At 49.6% G+C, this 21,232-nt stretch overlaps 1 protein-coding gene across 5 annotated transcripts in view; it reads left to right on the forward strand.

Annotated features, from left to right (window-relative positions):
* The window catches only part of MTMR4 (myotubularin related protein 4), a 44,361-nt gene that overhangs the window by 19,961 nt on the left and 3,168 nt on the right, over positions 1-21,232 (forward strand). For all 5 annotated transcript variants that reach the window (XM_077311063.1, XM_077311060.1, XM_077311061.1 and 2 more), the window contains 16 exons: positions 995-1,084; positions 3,580-3,696; positions 5,610-5,692; positions 6,725-6,891; positions 7,114-7,210; positions 8,454-8,567; positions 9,984-10,180; positions 11,966-12,094; positions 12,392-12,503; positions 13,844-14,039; positions 14,632-14,817; positions 15,834-16,004; positions 16,093-16,247; positions 17,470-18,688; positions 19,900-20,010; positions 20,624-20,712. In XM_077311063.1, coding sequence (XP_077167178.1) covers positions 995-1,084; positions 3,580-3,696; positions 5,610-5,692; positions 6,725-6,891; positions 7,114-7,210; positions 8,454-8,567; positions 9,984-10,180; positions 11,966-12,094; positions 12,392-12,503; positions 13,844-14,039; positions 14,632-14,817; positions 15,834-16,004; positions 16,093-16,247; positions 17,470-18,688; positions 19,900-20,010; positions 20,624-20,712 — 3,233 coding nt within the window. The remainder of the gene's footprint in view (positions 1-994; positions 1,085-3,579; positions 3,697-5,609; positions 5,693-6,724; positions 6,892-7,113; positions 7,211-8,453; positions 8,568-9,983; positions 10,181-11,965; positions 12,095-12,391; positions 12,504-13,843; positions 14,040-14,631; positions 14,818-15,833; positions 16,005-16,092; positions 16,248-17,469; positions 18,689-19,899; positions 20,011-20,623; positions 20,713-21,232) is intronic.

The following is a 21,232-nucleotide window of genomic DNA, read 5'->3' on the forward strand; positions in this document are numbered from 1 at the left end:
ATTTCTCCTATTAAAAGTAGTTCATTTCTGTGCAAAGTAACAGCTTATCTGCCCAACAGTGTAAATGGATCTGTATTGTCATAAAACATTCCATCCCAAACCCTGGGAAATGCAGTTTCCTCAAGGTGACCCATAATTTCTGATGAAGAGTATTCGGCATCTTCCCAGGACTAGAGTTTTCATGGTATTTAAAGAGAACCATGACAGGTTTATCACCCTCAGGCTAATTTAGCACTGGTTAGCTCAGATGTGATCAGAGAAAGTCACAGACTGTAGAAGATGGTTTATGAGCAGTCTTGGGGATGTCAAGGATACTGAGACAGAACCTTCAGCTAGATCAGAAAGCTGCCTGGGCTTGGAAGGAAGGTAGAATTATTTCACTTCTGCAAGAGAAGAAAAGCCAAGATTGGCCACAAAGACTGTCGAAGTAAAGCAGAGATGCTTAGTTAGAGGTCCAGGCTCCACTTTGCACTTTAGAGCCTTAAAAACCCCAACAGTGATGTCATGCAGAGGATAGGGGTCAGACTTCTATCTAATAGATATTTTGGACGGTACTTGCCAGTCCTTTGGAATGTTTTAATTAAAAATCCTTTGGAAAAATTGGTTGGTTTGTTTTTAAGTATATGCTGTAATTTTCCCTTTTGTTGAAAGTCTACTCCCCTCTAATACAAGTCCTGGGCTGCAGTCACGGTTCCGTAGCAATGCAGAAATCTGTAGAACAAGTATTTCCACATTTCATGCCATCTCTGACTTCTGGGCTCTGTTTTCTTTGCTGGCTAATCTCTGCAGAGAAAGACTGTTGCCTGTGTCAACGTCTGACATCCTACAAGATAATGGATTATTTGGTGGGTAGGACACAGAAGGTGTGTGAGCAAGCCAGTTTCCATCGTGTTGGGAGAGAGAATGCATTCTCCACAGTGGGGTGGCTGTTAGCATCTGGCTGCGTTAATCTGACATGTGTGTCCAAATTCATCTTTTTGTGTTTGGCATTCAGGGCGAAGAAGGCCCTCCCAGTCTGGAGTACATCCAGGCCAAGGACTTGTTTCCCCACAAAGAGTTGATAAAAGAAGAAGAATCTTTACAGGTAAGCTGCCTGGGTGGGGATGGGGGGCTTGCTCCTTGTTACAGCACCTTTTACCTGCGAGGCACTGCGAGATTTGTGCAGGGGTGGGGTGGGACCCCAAGCACAAAGCACTAGGATGGGGCAGTTAACAGGCAGGAAAGAAATCTTTTGAATGCCGCAAAGCTGACTGGCAGCAACCACTGCAGGCATGAGAGAATTCGAAAGCTGTAGCAAGAGGGGCAAATTTTTATTTGTAACAGGTTTCTTCTTCAGAGATGGGAGTCTAGGGCAGATAAAGGATAGCCGTGGAATTAGTTGAAATCTTGCTGCTTAACATTTGAGTAACTTTTAAACACAGCTTCTTATGCAGCACTTGGAAAGGGTTAGCTTATCCCAGCGTACTCAAATTCTTAAAATGTTTCATAGCCTTGTTTATATTCTTATGCCTTGCTGATTAATTTTTTCTTTAAGATTTACTGATTGAAATATTCATATTTTCTCTTTACCACATGGGCTCAAGGCAGCTTACAATATTCCATTAAAAGCAACAACCAAAATCCTTCCCCCCCCCCTGCACAAGAATTTGATTGCCTCAAGCCCCCTTTAAAGCCCTGGGTGAGCACCACCAATTTATAGCATCTTCTAAAGACAACAGGTAAATGCACTCACCTTCTCTGGGAACCTCTTCCACAAAGTGGGAGCTACCCCTGAAAAGGAGCAGGCTGTCAGCCCTGAGTAGGGGAAATAGATATGCTAGAAAATTGAACTGTGTTTATTCGTTTGGCGTGTTTCTGTACTGCATTGTCAGTATCCTCAAGGCAGTTTCCAAAACCTCAGTCAGATCCTTTAAAATTGCCCGCCCTGTCATTAATATGCAGCAGAAGAGGAGCATTAATATCAGATGAAAAAGTTACCGCAGCAGTGTAAACTCTTTAAGGTAACGGTAAAAGCCTCTTGTGGCGCAGAGTGGTAAGGCAGCAGACATGCAGTCTGAAAGCTCTGCCCATGAGGCTGGGAGTTCAATCCCAGCAGCCGGCTCAAGGTTGACTCAGCCTTCCATCCTCCCGAGGTCGGTGAAATAAGTCCCCAGCTTGCTGGGGGGTAAACGGTAATGACTGGGGGAGGGAATGAATTTTTTGCACATTTCTTTGGTTGGCTCCATGTTCAGCAGCCAGTTTTTTAAAATGCCTTCCCCGGGCCTTACAGTATTAATTCCAATTTAAAAAGCGTGCACTGCGAGTTAACCGTGGATCGAACGTAAGCATAACCAAGAGCTCCCGATGAATGGCTGTTGAGCTGTCTTCGATTTTGCTGTGTCATGGTTGCGTGGAGCAGCCTAACAGGGCAAAATTCCCATTTTGGCAGTCCACTGAGCAGCTGTGTTCTCTTCCCCCTTCCTTTACAGGCATGAAACCAGGTTTTCTCACTGCTGTTTCAGAGATTGGGGGGGGGAGGGGGGTTGGCTCTGAAAAGTTAAAAAAAAAAAATGAAAGGCCAAAGTGATTCTGCAGTACCCCGTCTGGTGTCAGTAGCCAAACCACACTTTGCAAATATGATTCCCCGGTCCTGTAACACCACCCCCTGCAAAATTTCACACAAACCTGAAGATGTTAAGTTTCCCAGATCAGTTTTTCACCAAGAAGGGTAGGTTCCGCACTGGAAACACTTCACTGTATTGTGCTCTGATCGTTTTAAGAGCATTTGGTATCTTCCGCATCGAGCTCTTTTAAAGAGTTTTAAAATGCAGTTTGATTCCTGTATTCCCCTTCCAAGGAGTATGGGTGGGATCGCTTGATATCTTTCTTTTCGCAACAGCCCCGGGAGTAGGGCTAGGCTGATAACAAACTTGGACACAACGAGGTAAAAGTTTGTGGCCGTGGGTGTGCATGCTTGTGAAGTAAAAAAATGAATTCCAAGCTAATGGCTGAAACAGAATATTTGACAGAGCCGGGCATGTCGATTTGCAGTTTGATTGAGAGCAGCTCTGCAGAATGTGAAGCTGCCCAGAATGTATCGTATTTCTTTGCTCCTTCGTGGCTCTGCTGGCCTAGGGGGAAAGTCACTGTTCCCATATACCTGTGAAAGACGTTGCCTTGGAAGGGCTTGGAATTTTGAGGCTTCTGTTATGAGAATCAGGGAACAGTGTGCCAGCCTGCATCAGAAACCCTCTGTCCCAAAGTAAAACTGGCCACTATCTGAGACATGTTGCGAGGAATTGTAAACTAAATCACTGCTTCTGTTCTTTGCCATTCTTCAGTTGTGCTTCAGGAATAGAGCTTAGGGCGGCTCTGTCAGTGGGTAGCAGGCCGGGTGCCCCCAGTGTAGCGCTTGGACCTTGCTCTCTTTATTGCTGAGAATATTGTGGCTGTTTTATCCATTAGAAACTCTTCCCCTACAGAAATCTGGAGGAGCTGGGGGAGGGGGGGCTCATTCATACCCCCTCTCCAGGATCCACTGAAGTTAACATTTGCCAGTTTAAGATCTGCTTCAGTTGTGCTCTTTTGCCCTCTTCCTAGGTCCCATTTACAGTGCTGCAGGGCGAAGGTGTGGAATACCTGGGCCATGCGAGCGACGCCATCATTGCCATCTCCAACTACCGACTCCATATCAAGTATAAGGACTCAGTAATCAACGTAAGTCTTGTCCTGCGTTAGGCAGCCCTGTTCCGGCCAGCGGTCTGTGATTTACTGTGGGAGGTGGCTTGCAAGGGAGCAGGAGGCCAGTTTGTCTACCCTTTCACCTCCGCTGCAAAACTGGCCCGTTCGGGGATTTAACTTCACACCCACTCCATGATCCCCCATCCACCAAATTGTGAGCACAACAGATCTTTCTGCACAACCCACGCACCAGCAGGGAAAGGAATATTGCCAGTCTGACCCTGCTAGGGAGTGGGAGGGTCAGTCTCTCTCGTGTCGCTCTGACAAAGCCAGACCCTTGCTTTGTTTACAGAGGACATAATGGCATTTGGCTTCCTCCATATTGCCTCGTGCAGCGGCCTGTGCTGAGAAGCCAGAATTAGTGCACTGGAGGGGATGAACTTCATGTTAGTCCTACTGTACTGTGTCATGGGACCTGACTCTGCCCTACATTTTTCCCGTTCCTTAATCCATTGAAACTAAGTTGAGAGAACCTGTTTTAGCCATACGTGGGCAAGGGCCGAGCCACAGGGTTGTGTATTTTCTGCACCTTGCACACCAGCCTCCTCTGACAGATCTACTTCTTGCTATGGCTACCTCTCCTCCTCCTCCCTGTGTAGAAGGATCCCTTGAGAACAAGGGACAGGGGAGCCGCCTTGCTGCCTACACAGTTCCCCTTCTAGCTTCTCTGTAAAAGCCAACACCGCCCCCAATAACTCTGAATAGGAACTGAAACCCGTAAAGATCCTGTGTGTCACGCAAGGCCGCCACTGTGCTTTTTGCGGTTGCCGAATCCTCGCAGCTCGGATTCCTGCTAGGTGGTTTTTTGGCTTTTGCGAACTGCGGACCAGCTAACGGCCTCTGATGGTATTGGGTTGAATGCCTACATTGTTGCTTTCACCCGAAAGCAGAGGGCTAACTTGTGAACACTTCTGTCCAGCTGTGCATATGAGCGGTGGAACATTTGCTGTTCAAAGCATCTTTTCCCAGACCCAGCTGAGTTGTGATTTTTGGCTTCTTGAATGTTCTGAGTTTTTTGGCCTGTTTTTGGCCTCTTTGTTCCTGAAATCCACCCCTTCTCCCCCCAGATGGATTTCTGTGTAGAGATATAACATATCTGGAGATCTTGAAGTCATCACAAAGGCTTTTGTTCCTTGAGGGGAAAAAAGAGATTTTAGGTCCTAATCAATCCTAAACTTCCTGTGCTACTTGAACAGCATAAACGGCATAATTTATAACTGAGAACGTATAAAATTTGACCGTTCTGTATATTAATGAAATTTGGAAGTATAAATGGGTTTTCCCCCTTACAAGCTAAATTGTAAAAAATATTCTGTACCGGAGCTGCAAACGGTTGTCCTCATTTACTACCTTAACACATTTTAAGTTATTTTTTGGCAATTCAAGAGGTGGGGGGGGGGGGGACAGAAGTCATAAATAGAAAACACAACTTTAATAGTAAAACAAAAACAAGTACACAAACATTCTCTAATGCTGTAAATTGCCTTGCATAAAATCTACATACTGTACATGTTGGGGCGAATGAAATCTTGTCATTCCAAAAGGGAGAATATATCATAGTAATTTTTTCAGTGCTCTTCAAAATGTCCAGTCCTTCCATTGGGGGGGGGGATGTTTAAAAGACCTTGAGGTTTAAAAAAAGCTATACTTTCCCACCCCGAAACCTGTAACTTTTTTTCCTGGAACTTTGCATCTCTATCCCTTCCTTTACCTTCCACATTCATGGCTGGTCTCCAGCTTGTGCATTTGGTCTCGTATACCATTTAGGATTGCATGCATTTTGGAGCCAGGGGACTTGCAGGCATGGCATGCAGAGAGTCCCTTAGAGGTCTGCCTCTGGGTCTGGTGTGGTATCTGCTTGCTCACTGGTGCCCGGTCTCTATTTTTAGGTGCCTTTGAGGATGATGGAAAGCGTGGAGAGTCGGGATATGTTCCAGCTGCACATCGTATGCAAGGATTCCAAAGTAGTAAGGTAGCTGCTGCCTTACACCGTCCTGGTGGGCCTGAGTGGGAGAATTGCCATGGCTAACAGTTGCTGATAGATCTGTCCTAGATCTATTTAATTGTATTTGTGCTAGTTATCTAAATGAATGGCCATTACCACTATTGGAAAAGCCTGCTCAAGACAGTGCCCATCATGCTCAATTTTGGGAGCACACACACACACTTCAGTTATCATACACACACAGAGTCAGTGTTGCATTCCTACAGCAGCCTCATTTGGAATTCTGCGTCTGGTTCTGATCCTCTGTATCTCAAAAAAGACACTGCAGAGCAGATAAAATGCAAAAGAGGGCGACCAAGATGATTAGGGGACTGGAGCACCCTGATAGAGCAGCCTTTTTTGACCATGGAGGAGCCCCAGAAATAATTTTTTCAGGCTTCGAGGAGCCCCCAGAAGTGATGTCAGCTGACCACGCCCCCCCCCCCCCCAGAAGTGTCATCACCACCCAGGTTAACAGGCAGGCTCGAGGAGGATGGGCAGAGGGGAGAGACAGGAGGCTATTTATGAGTAGGCATGCAGGCTCTATCCCCGCTCAGATGCAGAAACAACGAGAGAACTCGCACTCGGGGAGCAAAGGAAGGTGCAGGTTCCCTAACGGGTGGCTAAATCCATTAAGGCCGGAGGAAAAAGGCTACAGACCCCCTCCAGGGGGATCCGTGGACAACTGATTGGGAATTACGTACGGGGTGGAGAGAGTTGACAATGAGAAATGGCCACCGGGATTATCAGCTTTAAAAGAGGATGATAGATTTCTGGAAGATAGTCTATCAGTGGCTACTAGCTGTGGTGACTGATGGGAACCACCCCATTCAGAAGCACTAAACCTCTGAACCCCGGAGCCAGGAGGCAATATCAGGGGAGGGTCTTGTCTCTGTGCCCAGAGGAGCTGGTTGGGCACTGTGTGAGACAGAATGCAGGACTAGATGGACCCAGGTAGGCCCGAGCCCTCAGGGTTCTTCTTATGTTCTTACTGAGATTGCATATTCCTGTGTTCTGCAGGTGCCATTTCTCTACTTTCAAGCAATGCCAGGAGTGGCTGAAGCGGCTGAGCCGAGCCATCGCTCGCCCTACGAAGCCTGAAGACCTCTTTGCGTTTGCTTATCACGCCTGGTGCTTGGGGGTTTGCGCTGACGAGGAGGACCAACACGCCCACCTCTGCCGCCCGGGTGAGTTCCAAGGCGGCTTCCAAGACGAATTCCCAATGGATATGGGGAAGCGACATTAGCCATCCCTTATCATGGCAGAATGGTGGTGCACCTTGTTCTCCCTTTTCTCATCTCTCTCCTTCAGAGACCTGTTATGAGCTCCACTGGCACCCAGGGCATCCTTGTGCCTGGAGTGCTCTGTGCAGAGCCTTGTTTAACCCCCTCCCCACTGTGCCTTTGCAGGAGACCACGTGAAATTCCGGTTTGAGATGGAGCTGGCCCGGATGGGCTTCGACTTGCAGAACGCTTGGAGGGTTTCTGACATCAACAACAACTACAAGTGAGCAATTGGGGGAGGGTTTCCCCCCCCCTGATCTTCTAGTGAGAGAGAAAAAAACAAACAAACAAAGGCTCCACAGCCACCCTCTTTGTCAGAACCGGTAGTTGGGGTCACTACTAAAGAGCATTTACACTTGGTGATGCTAATATTTGTAGACTAATGCTAATGGTGATGCTAATATTTGTATAGTGGATATCATAGAAACATATGGAGATTGAACCACATACATATTATCATAGGATTAAGGCCATACCCTTCTAATATATTCTAAGAATTCATTTAAAGAGGACTTCTTATTAAAGATCAAAGAGTATCTTACATCACCGACAAAGATACTGAAAATGGAAAAAATACCTAGGAGTTCATTTTGAGGTTTTGTAAGTTTGAGGAATTGTCTATAATGGAATAAACTGTTATTTGCCATCGCCAGCTTGAAAATAATTTCATTTGCTAGTATTACGGCTGACGGGTCTTCACCTGTTGTAGACACAGACTGGCTTCTCACTCTGATGCCAGTGATTCAAAATCCAAGCACAGCTTTTTAAAAACATTTGGGGAAGCAGGTCTTGGCAAAGAACGGAGCTTGCTCCAGTGGAAGCTTGCTCAACCGCTGCCCCTTCTGTCTCTAGCCTCAGGAGCTGTTAACCTTGTCCTGTATGTGTTCTGTGTGGCAAAACCTTCACCTGATGCCAGGCTTCACTGTGTGCTGTTCCGCCATCCTCACAGAATCCCTTTCAGTCCGGGTGGGAGAGCACATTTTGCTTCCGTCGTGTCAGAGTCGCCCACTTTGTTGGTGGAGAAAGCACTTTAGACACTTCCGAAACCAAGATCCTTTTTCAGGCAGAGACCCCATGAGAAAGTTGCTACTCAATCCCATAGGAGAAAGCAAAGTGAGACAATGAGTCACTGTCAGGGCCGAAGCTAATCCTCTTTCCGTGCCCCTGGGGACTCCCCCCCCCTTTCCCATTGCAGAATCAAGCCTGCTTTGTCCTGCTACTCACAAAGATCCTAGAACTTCACTGCCTTTAATGGCTGCGTTTTCTTAGTACCTGATAGCTACCTTGTCATCAATCCGGACCACCAGTTCTTTTGTTTCCATTCAAACAACGGTTCTGAAAATGTTAGAAGCGTTGATCAGTGGTCCCTCAATATACATTCCGCTAGGGGGTTAAAGGGTTTGAGGTCTGATGTCATTGCAGTTCCTCCTGCCTCCTGCTCAGGCTCTGTGGCTTTTCCCCCGTAGGTTGTGTACCAGCTATCCGCAGAAGCTCCTTGTTCCTGTCTGGATCACTGACAAGGAGCTGGAGAACGTGGCTTCTTTTCGCTCTTGGAAGAGGATCCCAGTAGTTGTGTACAGGTATGTACAGGTACAGTAGAAGGCCCCAAATTCTGGGACAGGGGAACGGGTGCATTGGTGGAATTGCTGGAATCTGTAGCCTTTTTCAGTGCTTATCCCTTGAGGGGCCCTATCTGAAATTCACAGTCTCCTCCATCCAGTTTTTCGTAGCTTCTTAAAGAGCACAGCAGAACTACACTGAGGTATTAATTCTTCACTTTGTCCACCAAGAATAGGCCAGAAAGCAGCGGCTTTTAACCAGGAAGATTAAATTTAGGCCACACGTTAGGAATTCAAAAGAGCAGTTGAGAAGTGGAACAGTATGTCTGGAAAGGCTGGGGACTAGCTTTCCCACGAGACTCCCAAAATACAATCAGATAAGTGTCTATGGGATGCTTTATTTTAACATTTCTGGTTGCCCTTTGATCATAATCAGACCCTAAAGGTGCTTCAATAACTAGACAGCTATAGAGAGTCTTGCCTTGTAGCAGATTGTCTAGGATCTTTGACCTTCAGCTGGTGGGTCAAGACCCACAACTGGGTCCCAGCACTATCATCTTGTATGTTTTCAGGGGGGGGAATTAAGAAGGGGGGAGGCCACTCTTGATTGTTTGGTTTAAAGGAAGGTCTGGGGTTTGGAAAAGGCCAAGAAACTGGTCTAGATGGTCCACTGAGTTCATAACCCTATGGACTTTGTTTATGCATTCATTTATTCAGTTTATATACAGCCCTCCCAGCAGGCCGGCTCAGAGCAGTCGACGACATCGATAGTCACAATAATATAAGTTAAAATAATAACATTTAAAACCCATTTAAAAGCACATCTGTAACTAGCAGCAAGTTCCGTTATAATTGTTATCTCCAGCACAGCCTCTTTTGATGGGGGACTTATTTGAGATTAAGGTGTTTTCGTGGGGGTGTTTTTGTAGGGGGGTCCCATTAGATAGTGAGTGCCCCTTTGGACCCTTATGTACAGGGGCTGCATTCTGGGTAGTATTTCATTGTTTCTAGTACAGAATCTGCCTTCCTCAGAACACTTAATTTTAATAGTTCCTTCTACTAACAATATTGTGAAGGGGAAAGTGTGGAGACCCCAAGCAAGATGTAATACTACCGCTCAAGATCCTGGAAAACACAGGGATGTTTCTCGCTTCTCTCCTCCCCTCATCCTGTCAGCCAAAAAAAAAAGAACAATAACAATCCATGCTTTCTGGCTGCCTCCGGTGAATTCCGATACCGATGTTCTATCAAAATCGTGTAATTTGACCTAGTGGTGTAACATGGACCAACCTGTATCGCTCGCTTGCACTTAGCTTGGGGGCCTCTCTGTTCTAAAGTGGTGATTTGATTTTGAGAGCGAAGAAGATGAAGTCAGCCGGCTTTTCGGAAGAGGGGCCTTGGATTCGAGTGGGTCTTTGAACTGGGTTTCTCTTTCAGACACCTACGCAACGGGGCAGTGATCGCGCGCTGCAGCCAGCCGGAAATCAGCTGGTGGGGCTGGCGCAACGCAGACGACGAGTACCTGGTGACCTCCATTGCCAAAGCCTGTGCCTTGAACCCTGGGCAGAGGGTGGCCGGGGGCACTCTGCATTCTGGGCTCAGTGACGGGAACGAGGCTTGCGACGCAGGGTTTGGTAAGTGAGATGGGCTTTGGTCCTTTCCTCCTGTTTTCTGCAGGGCTGCGTTGTCCCTGGAAGAATTTGGTCCCTTTCCCAGGGGGATATGCATTTCTAACTTCTTTCCGTTTCTGGTTCATTTGGATCCACTTTGAGTCCTATTGGCCCATTATATATGGCTGCCGAAACGGCGATTTCGGGTCACATGGAAAACGCGGAGGGGGAAGAAGCGAAACAAACCGCTTATGCACAGGACGGGACACAACGGCGGCAAAACCCAGAGTAACCGATTATGCACGCGGCGCCCCCGGCGCCACTTCTGGTTGCGCCCTGGTCACCCGGAAGCTGCGCTTTCTTCCGCATTTCGCTAACACGGCTATTTCAGCGGCATGCACTGAATCTGCGGCCCGTTGCAGCCAGCGCCATGCGTTATCAGTGATTTTAGTTGCCACCATTCCACCCGAATGTGCGCTGTCCCCCCCCCCCCCCCCCCGTGCATAATGGGCCATTGACAAGGAGAAAAGTGAGATAGAAACATTTTAAATTAAAAATAGTTACGCTGGGTAGAATTAAAAGGGACCGTGGCCTCCTTTCTAGGTATATCCCCTGTTTATGTGGCTTGGGTTTTGAGACCGCCCTTCCATCAAGCTGGCTCAGGGCAGTGTGCAAAGAGATAAAATACACAATAGCAGTAAATAAACGTAGATCTAACATTGATTTAAGAAGAAGAAGAAGAAGAGTTGGTTCTTATATGCCGCTTTTCCCTACCCGAAGGAGACTCAAAGCGGCTTACAGTCGCCTTCCCTTTCCTCTCCCCACAACAGATACCCACCCTGTGAGGTGGGTGAGACTGAGAGAGAGCTGATATCACTGCTCGATCAGAACAGCTTTATCAGTGCCGTGGCGAGCCCAAGGTCACCCAGCTGGCTGCATGTGGGGGAGCGCAGAATCGAACCCAGCTCACCAGATTAGAAGTCCGCACTCCTAACCACTGCACGTAACTGGCTCTCGATGAACGATGACAAGTTAAAACAGGCTAAAACAGCTATGATACCATCGTGAAATATGTTATGAATATTCACCCAGAAATTCAGGATGATTTGGGAGGGTCAATATGTAAATAGATGGACCCATGAGTGGGTGGGGCCAGAACTAGGTAGGTAGCTTTGGCCCCAACCAAAAGCCTGGCAGAAGAGCTCCATCTTACAGGCCCTGCGGAATTGTGCTAGCTCTAGCAGGGCCCCGATGTGCTTCAGAAACTCATTCCTAAAACTAGATTGCCTGCTCCACCAATCATCTCCAGGTTCCAAATCCCAGTGAGCCACAAGCTGCTCACTCCACCATCTTCTTCTCTATAGAACACAGGTTCTCTAAATTGGACATGGTACGGTAGACATGGTCTTACCACTGCCCTGCCTAATGCACTTGCTGTAGCGATACGACTGCAGAGAGAGCAAAGGTTGCTCTTGGGAACTAGTGGTCCATTTTTACATGTCCCTGCTAGGCAACACCTGGACTACTCCAGTGCAGCCGGAATAAGCAATACAGAGAAAAAAGAATTCTCCTGTATCTTCTCAGAATCCCCCTTTTAACAGCAAAGATAGATGTTCCGTTACCTTTGCTTACTACTTTTACAGCTTTAGTCAGCAAATTTAGTTAACGAGCGGGTTATCCTAGTTACCCCACAGGTCTTCTCCGTTTCACTTACTTCGGCTTTTCTCCGAGTTGTGTGTCGCAGGACAGTCCTTGTAGAGTTGACGCTCATTCGAGGGACAGGTGGATTCAGGCGTCTTTTCTTTGCAGACTCGTCACTGACGGCAGGTTCAAGCGTGGAGAGTTCAGCAACGCCGCAAAAGCTGTTGATCTTGGATGCTCGGTCCTACACGGCAGCTGTTGCCAACAGAGCCAAGGGAGGAGGCTGTGAATGTGAAGGTACAGGTTTCATTGAGCTGTTGCTCGGACTCCAAGGGCACCTAAGGTGGTGGGGGACATGAACAAAAGCCAAGAAACTTCACTCTGGTATCCCTACCCTGCAACTTCCTGCTTCTGTGAGCTTCTCGGTTTAGGGGGCTGAGGGCCCATAGGGGATGCTGTGTATCCTTTGAAAGCGATTGTCCATGAATCATGAATCAGAGGGCCTGTCCCAGCGGTTAAGCTCCTGCTATGAAATGCTCCTTCTGACGCTCAAGGCCAACAGCCAAGCTGATCTCAATCCCTGTTGCATTTCAGAGTATTACCCAAACTGCGAAGTGGTGTTCATGGGGATGGCCAACATCCACTCTATCCGAAACAGCTTCCAGTACCTGCGGGCAGTTTGCAGTCAGATGCCGGATCCCAGCAAGTAAGTGGGCCCGACCGTTGCAGCTAGCACTCCCGCTTTGCTATTGGCTGATGCTTTGCTTCCGGATCAGGGGTCAGTACGTGGCCCTTCCTGCTAGCGGAACTCAGAAAACGGGGGTCTTAACATAAACAAAGATCCATTCTGCAGGGAGGGGGGGGAGAGTTCCTTTGCTCCGTTTGCTTTTAAGCTTTGGAGAGGCTTGGATATATTTGTATATATTTTAAAAAGACAGCTAAGGGTTGGAACAGTCTTGTAAAATTATTAATGGCACGAAGGGAGTGAAGAGAGAGATTTTAAATCTCTGAGCGCTGGAAGGGCAGGATATAAACAAAAAGTTTTTATTAATAATATTATTATCCCTTCCTCTCTTGTAAAACTGGAAATCGGCGATAGCCAAAGAAACTGAAGGCAGTTTGGATCAGACAAAATGAATTTTTTGACAAGAATGCATGGAATGGGCTGCTGCCGGCCACGGCTGCTAGCTTAGGGGGCTTTAGAGGGGGATTAGAGAAATTCACAGGAGACCACCGGCCTCTGATCAACAATGATGGAACCTCTGTGGGGTGGGGTGGGGGGGGCGATTGCCTTCATGCCTTGCTTGTGAACTTAATGGGGGCATCTAGCTGGCACCTGCTGGAGACAGGATAAGAGGCTGTTTGGGCCTTTGGTCTGACCCAGCCAGGATCCACTTAGCTTCAGGGTGACGTTCAAGCAATTCCTCCCGTATTGATCCGCACAGTGCCTCTGAGACCGTGACTGGCTCGAGGTTTACCTATTTGAACTTAATGGCTGCACAAAGACCAGTTGTGCTGGTCTGCCTTTCATGCCGCATGCTGTTTCTCAGACATGCCGTTTTTTCCGTAGTGTCTCTCGTTTCCTCCTTTTCAAACACGGTCTGCCTCCCGCATGTGCATTTTACACAGGCCGGTGTGCTCCCCCTCCAAAATGGACCACTTCACTGTCAGCAGTTGTCTCCCTTCTTCTTACCGGTTGCCATGGGAATTTTTCCCCTATTTAGGGCTAGTAGGATAAGTGCTGAAAGGGAGTTTCCTGGGTTGTGTTAGGCTCCATACACTTGTCAGTGATTGGTTTTGAAATGATTACGTTTAGGAATATATATATATTTTTAAGAACCATTTTTTTGGGGGAGGAGCGTTCTCTTTTCTCCCGGAGAATGAAAATAGTAAATTCCATAGCTCTGAGCAGAAACCTTCTGTGCCGCCGGCTTTTCTACCCAGATCTCGGGTCCGGCATCCTCTCTTTCCACTCCTGAAGGCTTCATTGATTCCTCATGTCATTCACAGGCTTAACGTTCTCCCCTTCACATGTGTACCTTTCAGCTGGCTGTCAGCTCTGGAGAGCACCAAGTGGCTGCAGCACCTCTCCGTCATGCTGAAAGCAGCGGTGTTGGTCTCAAACGCCGTAGATCGGGACGGGCGCCCTGTGCTAGTCCACTGTTCAGATGGCTGGGACAGAACTCCCCAGATTGTGGCACTGGCAAAGATTCTTCTGGACCCTTATTACAGGACGATGGAGGTAGAATGCTTCAGTCGTATTGACTTGGATAGTTTTAAGGGACTTCTTTGTGTGTGTGGGCATATATGCAAGAGGTCCCCAACTTTGTTGAATCTTCTTTTAAATTTTGAAAACAGGGTGTGAGGGCGACATCACAATGGCTGCCATGGGTTGGGATCAATGACAAAATGGCTGCAGAGGGCCTTGGGGTGGCTGAATGGGAAGAATGGAGGAGATGGGCAAAAGAGGTATAACGGAAAAAGGCTGAAAGGGCATGAGTATGGAGAGCTTTAAGGGTAGAAAGAAGGCAAGTTATGTTGGCTATAGAAAAGCAGGGAGGTCATTGGCAGGATCTGAGGACAGGGAGTCGTAGATTCTGAGCCGTGGAAATTCTAAAGCAAGGGTAGTCAAAGTGCGGCCCTCCAAATGTTCATGGACTACAATACCCATGAGCCCCTGCCAGAAAATGCTGGCAGGGGCTCATGGGAATTGTAGTTCATTGACCTCTGGAGGGCCGCACTGACTACCCCTGTTCTAAAGCCTCCAGCCTCTCCTGTGGTGGCATGCCCCAAGGAGACGCAATGCTGAAACCCTTACCTCTTTTTATTGGCAGGGTTTCCAGGTGTTGGTGGAATCAGACTGGCTGGATTTTGGCCACAAGTTCGGGGACCGCTGCGGCCACCAGGAAAAGGCAGAAGATCAGAACGAGCAGTGCCCCGTGTTCCTGCAGTGGCTGGATTCGGTGCACCAGCTGCTCAAGCAATTCCCCTGCCTCTTTGAATTCAACGAAGCTTTCTTGGTAAGAGCAAGCTTGCATTTAGGTTGGCTGCTCGAGTGGGGAAACTGGGCACGGCATCTGAAAGCTCTCCTTAAAGACTAGAACCTGACCTTGCTCACTGCTGTGATGGGGGTGAGGGTCATGTTCTGTGGTGGTTTGCTTTCCCCTTGACTGGTGAGCTCAGATTTGATCTCCTTGCAGTCGACCTCTAGTGTTCCCGGATGGGTCTTCGTAGGTTGTGTGAAATAAAGATGTCATATTTCTCAGACAGGAGCAGGGGGCCTGTGTTTTTAAACCCAAAGTCTCTTCAGTGGTCTGAGGCTCTCTCTCAGCCAGAGATGGCCTCAGCGAAACCGTTGGGTCTTGGGATCAAAATTTGAATTAGGCTTTGCTGTGAGACGTCTGGGTTGATTTGGCAAGAGAGAGAACTGTGCACTGGAATGTGTGTGATCATCGACCACAGGAAGATGTCGGTCCAGCTAAGCACACACAAGAATTAACGAGATTTGGTCTTGTTTGTATTTGAGAAGAGTCCCAGAGCATGCGTAATAGCGTGTTTCAATTTCTTCTCTTTTCATATATTTCTTGCACTGAACAGCATGCCAGGCCAGTAACTGGTTTCAAGATAGGCCCTCGGTCATGAGTGGCAACAGCACAGGTGTGATAATTTCACACTTCAGCTGGCGGCCTTAGGCAGGCCTCTTCCTGGTCAATCCCACTTAATCACTAGTCTGAAACAGGCAAATAGCAATACTGGCTTACTTTCCTGGCCTGTATAATGTATGTGAGTCACCAAGCAGTGAAAGCCCTGTATAAATCCCAAGTAGGATGTTGTTATGCACAAGTTCCGATAAACAGTAACCCACCAAGCTTCCAAAGTAATCATTCATGTTTGTCTGTTTTTTTAGTTTGGTGGCCACAGTGTTTAGAGGAGTCTGTAACATTGTTACAACCTGTAAGTTAAAAAAGGAAGCGCTCTTGAAGACTCCTATGGGACTTGGATCAAAGTCCTAAAGCGATTTCTCTTGACCCCGCAGGTGAAACTGGTGCAACACACGTACTCCTGCCTTTACGGGACCTTCCTCGGAAACAGCCCCTGCGAGCGAGAGATGCACAACATTGCCAAGCGCACCTGTTCCGTGTGGTCCCTTCTGAGAGCTGGCAACAAGAACTTCCACAATCTGCTCTACATGCCTGGAAATGAGCAGGTGAGTGGAACATCCTCCCACGGAGAGAGGCTCGAAAAAGGGAAAGGTTTTCTGCTCTGTTCCTGAGTCTGTTCTCCTCCCATGGCAGGTGCTGCACCCGGTGTGCCATGTGCGTGCACTGCACCTCTGGACAGCAGTGTATCTCCCAGCGTCCTCTCCGTGTCCTCTCGGAGAAGAGGGCATGGACCTTTACATGCCTTCTGGATCTCAATGCCAGGAATTTAGCAGCCGATCCCTTGACAGGTAGGAGGAAACGAGCCCAATTTTGTCAGCCAAGGCTTCCTGTAATACCGAGAGCCAGCATGGTGTAGTGGAGGTCCTAGTTTGATCTGGAGATCCTGGTTTGATTCCCCACTCTTCCTCATGATGCCTGCTGGGTTTCTTTTGATCGTGGAGCTTTGTCAGACACATTTTTTGAAATGATATTCTATGGACCCGAGGCCTCTCCCGTCCTACTGAGCTTTTTGTGTTCATCTCGAGATACATGGCCTTAATTGCACGTATACTGGAGCATATGCGTCTGGGAAAGGTCTCTAGATCAGTGGTCCCCAACCTGCGGGCCGCGGCCCGGCGCCGGGCCGCAAAGGCCATGGCACCGGGCCGCGGCTCCCTCTCCCCGCCCCCCCCCACCCCCGCAGTAAAAAACTTCCCAGGCCGCAAGCTTGCGGCACGGGAAGCTACTTACTGCGGGAGGGCGGGGAGGAGGAATCAGGGCCAGGCCGCGCCGGCGCGGCCCGATCCACGGGCGCGGCCCGCGGGTGCGGCCGACGGGCGCGGCCGACGGGCGCGGCCGGGCGCGGCTCGCGGGTGCGGCCGGCGGGCGCGGCCGGGCGCGGCTCGCGGATGCGGCCGACGGGTGCGGCCGGGCGCGGCTCGCGGGTGCGGCCGGCGGGCGCGGCCGGGCGCGGCCCGATCTGCGGGCGCGGCCGCGGGCGCGGCCCGAAGCGTGGCCGTGGCCCGCGCGGGCGCGGTCCCTGCGGGCGCGGCCCAATGCCCTGCCGGTCCCCAGCCTAAAAAAGGTTGGGGACCACTGCTCTAGATAATCTTAGGCTTTCACAGCCGTGACAGGATCCCTTTGTTCTGCTTTGTCAGCCATGAAGATTTATTTTGAGACCAGGAGCCAGTTATGTATTTATTCATTGTATTTATGTACCGTCCTCCCCGAAGGCTCAGGGCGGTTTACATGAAACAAGACACGATACAGGTAACTCCATTTATAGTAATAACAAGGTGATGACAATGATATTAACATAATAACAACGATAACCTTAAAGAATGGTGGAAGCTGCAAAGAGCGTTAGCTCAACTCATACTGAGGCCCAGTGGGTTGGGTGGATTTGTAGTAGTTGTCGTAGGAGGGAGGCTTGGCGTTAGCAGCACTGCATGCTGGCCACCCAGTTTAGGCTCCTGGACGCAATGATAAGTCTTCAACCTGTGACACCTGGACTGTGTCTTCCCCTTTTAGGTTACCAAAGACTAGATCCATGGACGACCTGCTCTCAGCCTGCGATCCTGGCAGCCTGCTGACCCGCACGTCGAGCGATCCAAACCTTAACAACCACTGTCAAGACGTCAGGGTCGGCTTGGAGCCCAGGCATCCGAATGCCGAGGAGGCAGCGGCGGACAACGGGAGTGCAAGAGAGGAGCCGCCTCAGGTGCCCGAGCAGCAGGAACTCCATCCCCCACAAACCATTGAGACTTGCAGCTCTGGTAGTTGCAGAATCGATCTTCCGCAGACGCTGCAGGTTAACGGGGAGACGCAGACATTAAACGCTGTCTTTCCAGAGGCGGTAACAGGAAACGAAGCCAATCCGGACGTGGCGGAAGGCACCTGCCCAGCACAAAGTGCTTTGGGGCAAAAGAAACTCTTTGGGGATTTGGTCAGAACAGAGGACGAGTCGGAACCGTCTCCCTGCAGCAATGTGAAAGGTCTTGGCTTGGAATCCAATGGCGCTTGGAACGTGGTAGAACCCTCCCTCCAGCCGACGCCGTGTACTCCCATTTGGAACCCACCGGTCCCTAGTGTCCCGAAACAGGAGGCTCCAGGGTGCCAAAATGAGGAGGACGGCAAAAGCAGCTGCGTCAGGCATGGAGAAGAAGGTAGCCCGGTGGGGAAGGCTCCTCCCGAGTGGTGGCGAAAAGGAATTTCGCAGAGCCAGACCAGTGAATTCTCTCTTCTAGGAGCCAACTGGGACAGTTTTCAGGGGATGGGGACCTCACTTCCTGGAGGTGACTTGGGTCCTCGGCGGCTCTTCTCCTACGGCTGCTGTAACAAGAGGCTGAGCGGCAGGCCCTTCTGGACCTCCGGACTGTGTCTCAGTGGCCAGTGGCCTGTGAAAGAAGGCGCAAAGCCCCCCTCGTGCTCGAGCCACTCCAGCGCGCATTGCACAGGCCTTGCCGTGAAATCCGGCCGGCTGTGGCTCCCCTGCCATTTGAAGCAGGCCCTCGGCACCAAGCCCATGCCTCCAAACAGCCCTTCCCCGGTGCCTCCCCTCTACCTGGACGACGACGGGCTCCCCTTCCCCACAGATGTGATCCAGCACAGGCTGCGGCAGATCGAAGCCACCTACAAGCAGGAGGTGGAGCAGCTGCGCAGGCAGGTGCGGGAGCTGCAGCTTCGACTGGACATCCGCCATTGCTACGCGCCTCCGGCTGAACCGCAGATGGACTACGAAGATGACTTTGTAAGTGAAGGCCTCGTGGGGGCGCGCCCCCGGCCCCGTTTCCGCTTAGCAAAGGCAGTCAGTCCTAGAATCATAGATTGAAGGGACCAAAGGACTTCTTGGTCCATCTCCGTACACACATGCGCCCCAAAGGTAGAACTAGTTACCCATCATCCACTCTCTTTTCCTTGTTAATTGCCTTTTTATCCTGCTTTTCGGCCAAAGATTGGCTCTAAAGTCACCAACAGCCCTTAAAAGCCAACCTGAATACCAGTAAAGAAATCCAAATTACCAGATGTTGCTCAGCATGGTCTGGAGACAGGCATAAAGAAAAGGCCCCAAGCTGCTCCCCACCTTTCTCTGATTGCCCCAGTGATGACAGTTGCTGGCTGGAGGGCCGGCCACGGGGATCTTCCGTTGCCGCTGGAGCCAAGCATGATGGACAGGTGTGCGGCTGCTGACTCCTCCCCCTCTGACGGTCACAAGCAGTGCAGCGTGGTCTAGAATAATGCCGTTTTCCTGCAAAACAGGCAGATAGGCTGCCAGATTCCAGTCCTTCACTTCTTTCTATTCCTACGTTTCCCTCCTCCTTCACCACGGCGTATTTTCCAAGAGGCATGGCAGCATTAGGGAAGAGGGGCTGTCTCCCATTGTTCTGTCCTGTTGGTTGGAGAAGAGTCTTTCCTGGTTGGGTGCTTGGGGACCTTGGAGACCAAATGACATCTTTGGCTTTTCGACAAAGTCCAGCTCCAGGTTCCTTGCAGCTGCCCAGCAGCAACAGAGCTGGGCTTTTATAAAGTAAGGGGGGCAGTCAGGAACGCTTAGAACACCACTGTGCCCCCCCACCCCCACCCAGGTTTTCCTCCCATGTTGAAATAGCATCAAGGGAAAGACATTTCCCCCATTTACGTTACTGAGCAGCAAAATAACTCCCCCCCCCCAAAAAAAAACCCCTTCTGTTTCCATGAGAGGAAAATAGCAGCCATGGGCAGAGGGAGAGATGGGAAACCTTCCTCCCCCAGCAGCAGCATCTGAAGCCTTTTGGAGTTCTCCTTTTTCACAAGCCATTTCCCAAGGCTGCTGAGCGGCTGCAGGAAATCCACATTAGGTCCAGGTTTCGTGGCCGCAGCTCATCCAAATCATGAATGTGTGGTTTGGCCCCCAAGTTCAAGAGAGGGAAACGTGTACCTCATGCCACAAGTAGCAAAGGACTGTCTTTGTCTTCCTTGCAGACCTGTCTCAAGGAATCCGACGGCAGTGAAAATGAGGATTTCTACTCTGACCACAGTGAAGACTGCCTGTCCGAAGCCAGCTGGGAGCCCGTTGATAAAAGGGAAACCGAGGTACGTTACTTGTTTGCTTGGAAGGACCAGCGGTGATGCTAGAGAGAGTGTCCGGTGCTGTCAGGTGAACTGCGACTCTGTTTTATGGGGGTGGGAAGAGTCGGGAGGTCAGGTGACGCGATGTAGGATTGAGCTGTGTTTTTCCAAAGGGTTATTTCTATTTTCTCATCTCTCCTCAAATCCAGGTGTAACGGGTTGTCTTTTCTTTTGTTCCCTTTAACAAGAACAGTCCTCCGGTTCAGGTGAATGGGCCTTCCTTTCTCTGGCAGCAGTCCAATCTGGAGGCATGACACATTTCCTCACCGTGCCGTGCTCCAAGCCTAACCCAATTCCTTGTTATTTACTCCAGGGAATAGGCGCTCTTTTCAAATGCTTGGAAATGTTGCGTGGGTCACCCCTTTCTTGAGACGAAACGTTCCTTCTGCGTCTTGCCTTTTCTCAGTGCAGTCATCCTTATAATGTTCCCTTCTCCGTTCCTCAGACATCCTTTGGAAGAAAGGCGTGCTTGCCATAAAGAATTCCAAGCAAGCCTTTAAGCATACCTAGTCAGAACACTGACTAGGTAAGGAACAGAGCCAAAGTAGGCCTTAATATTAAGGTGGTTTCTTTGCAGGTGACGCGCTGGGTTCCAGACCACATGGCCTCACACTGCTTTAACTGTGATTGTGAGTTCTGGCTGGCCAAACGCAGGCACCACTGCAGGTAACGTTCGGCAATTGTTATACTTTCTTCCTTTCACGTGGTGCTGTCCCCCTTCATAATTATATCTCAGATATTTACTGGGAATTGAGAGAAACAGACGTGTACCTTGAATATTTCCCTATTGGGGGAGGAAGTGGCAGGACATGCCTTGTCATTGCAGTTGGCCAATTGCAAGCGGCCCTGAGCAGTCTGTTGATTGTTTGCTTAGGTCAGGGATTCCCAACCAGGGCTCTGTGGACCCGTGAGGGTCTGCAGGACCAACGGAGGGGGGGGGGGTCCGCGACCTTTCCCCTCCTGCCTTAATGGACTTGGCCACAAGCTAGGAACCAGCCGCTTCCATTACTCCTTTTCCCAAGCACAAGTGAGTTCTCTCGTGATTTCTGTGCTTGGGAGGGGCGGAGCCTGCACGCTTACTCCCAGCTTAAACCACTTCCTGTCTCTCCCCCCTCAGGCGCCTTCAAACCTGCCTGCTAACGCAGGTAGTGATGTCACTTCTGGTGACATGGCATTTCCAGGGGCG

Source organism: Paroedura picta, chromosome 15 (assembly GCF_049243985.1).
Source record: "Paroedura picta isolate Pp20150507F chromosome 15, Ppicta_v3.0, whole genome shotgun sequence".
Classification (NCBI taxonomy): domain Eukaryota; kingdom Metazoa; phylum Chordata; class Lepidosauria; order Squamata; family Gekkonidae; genus Paroedura; species Paroedura picta.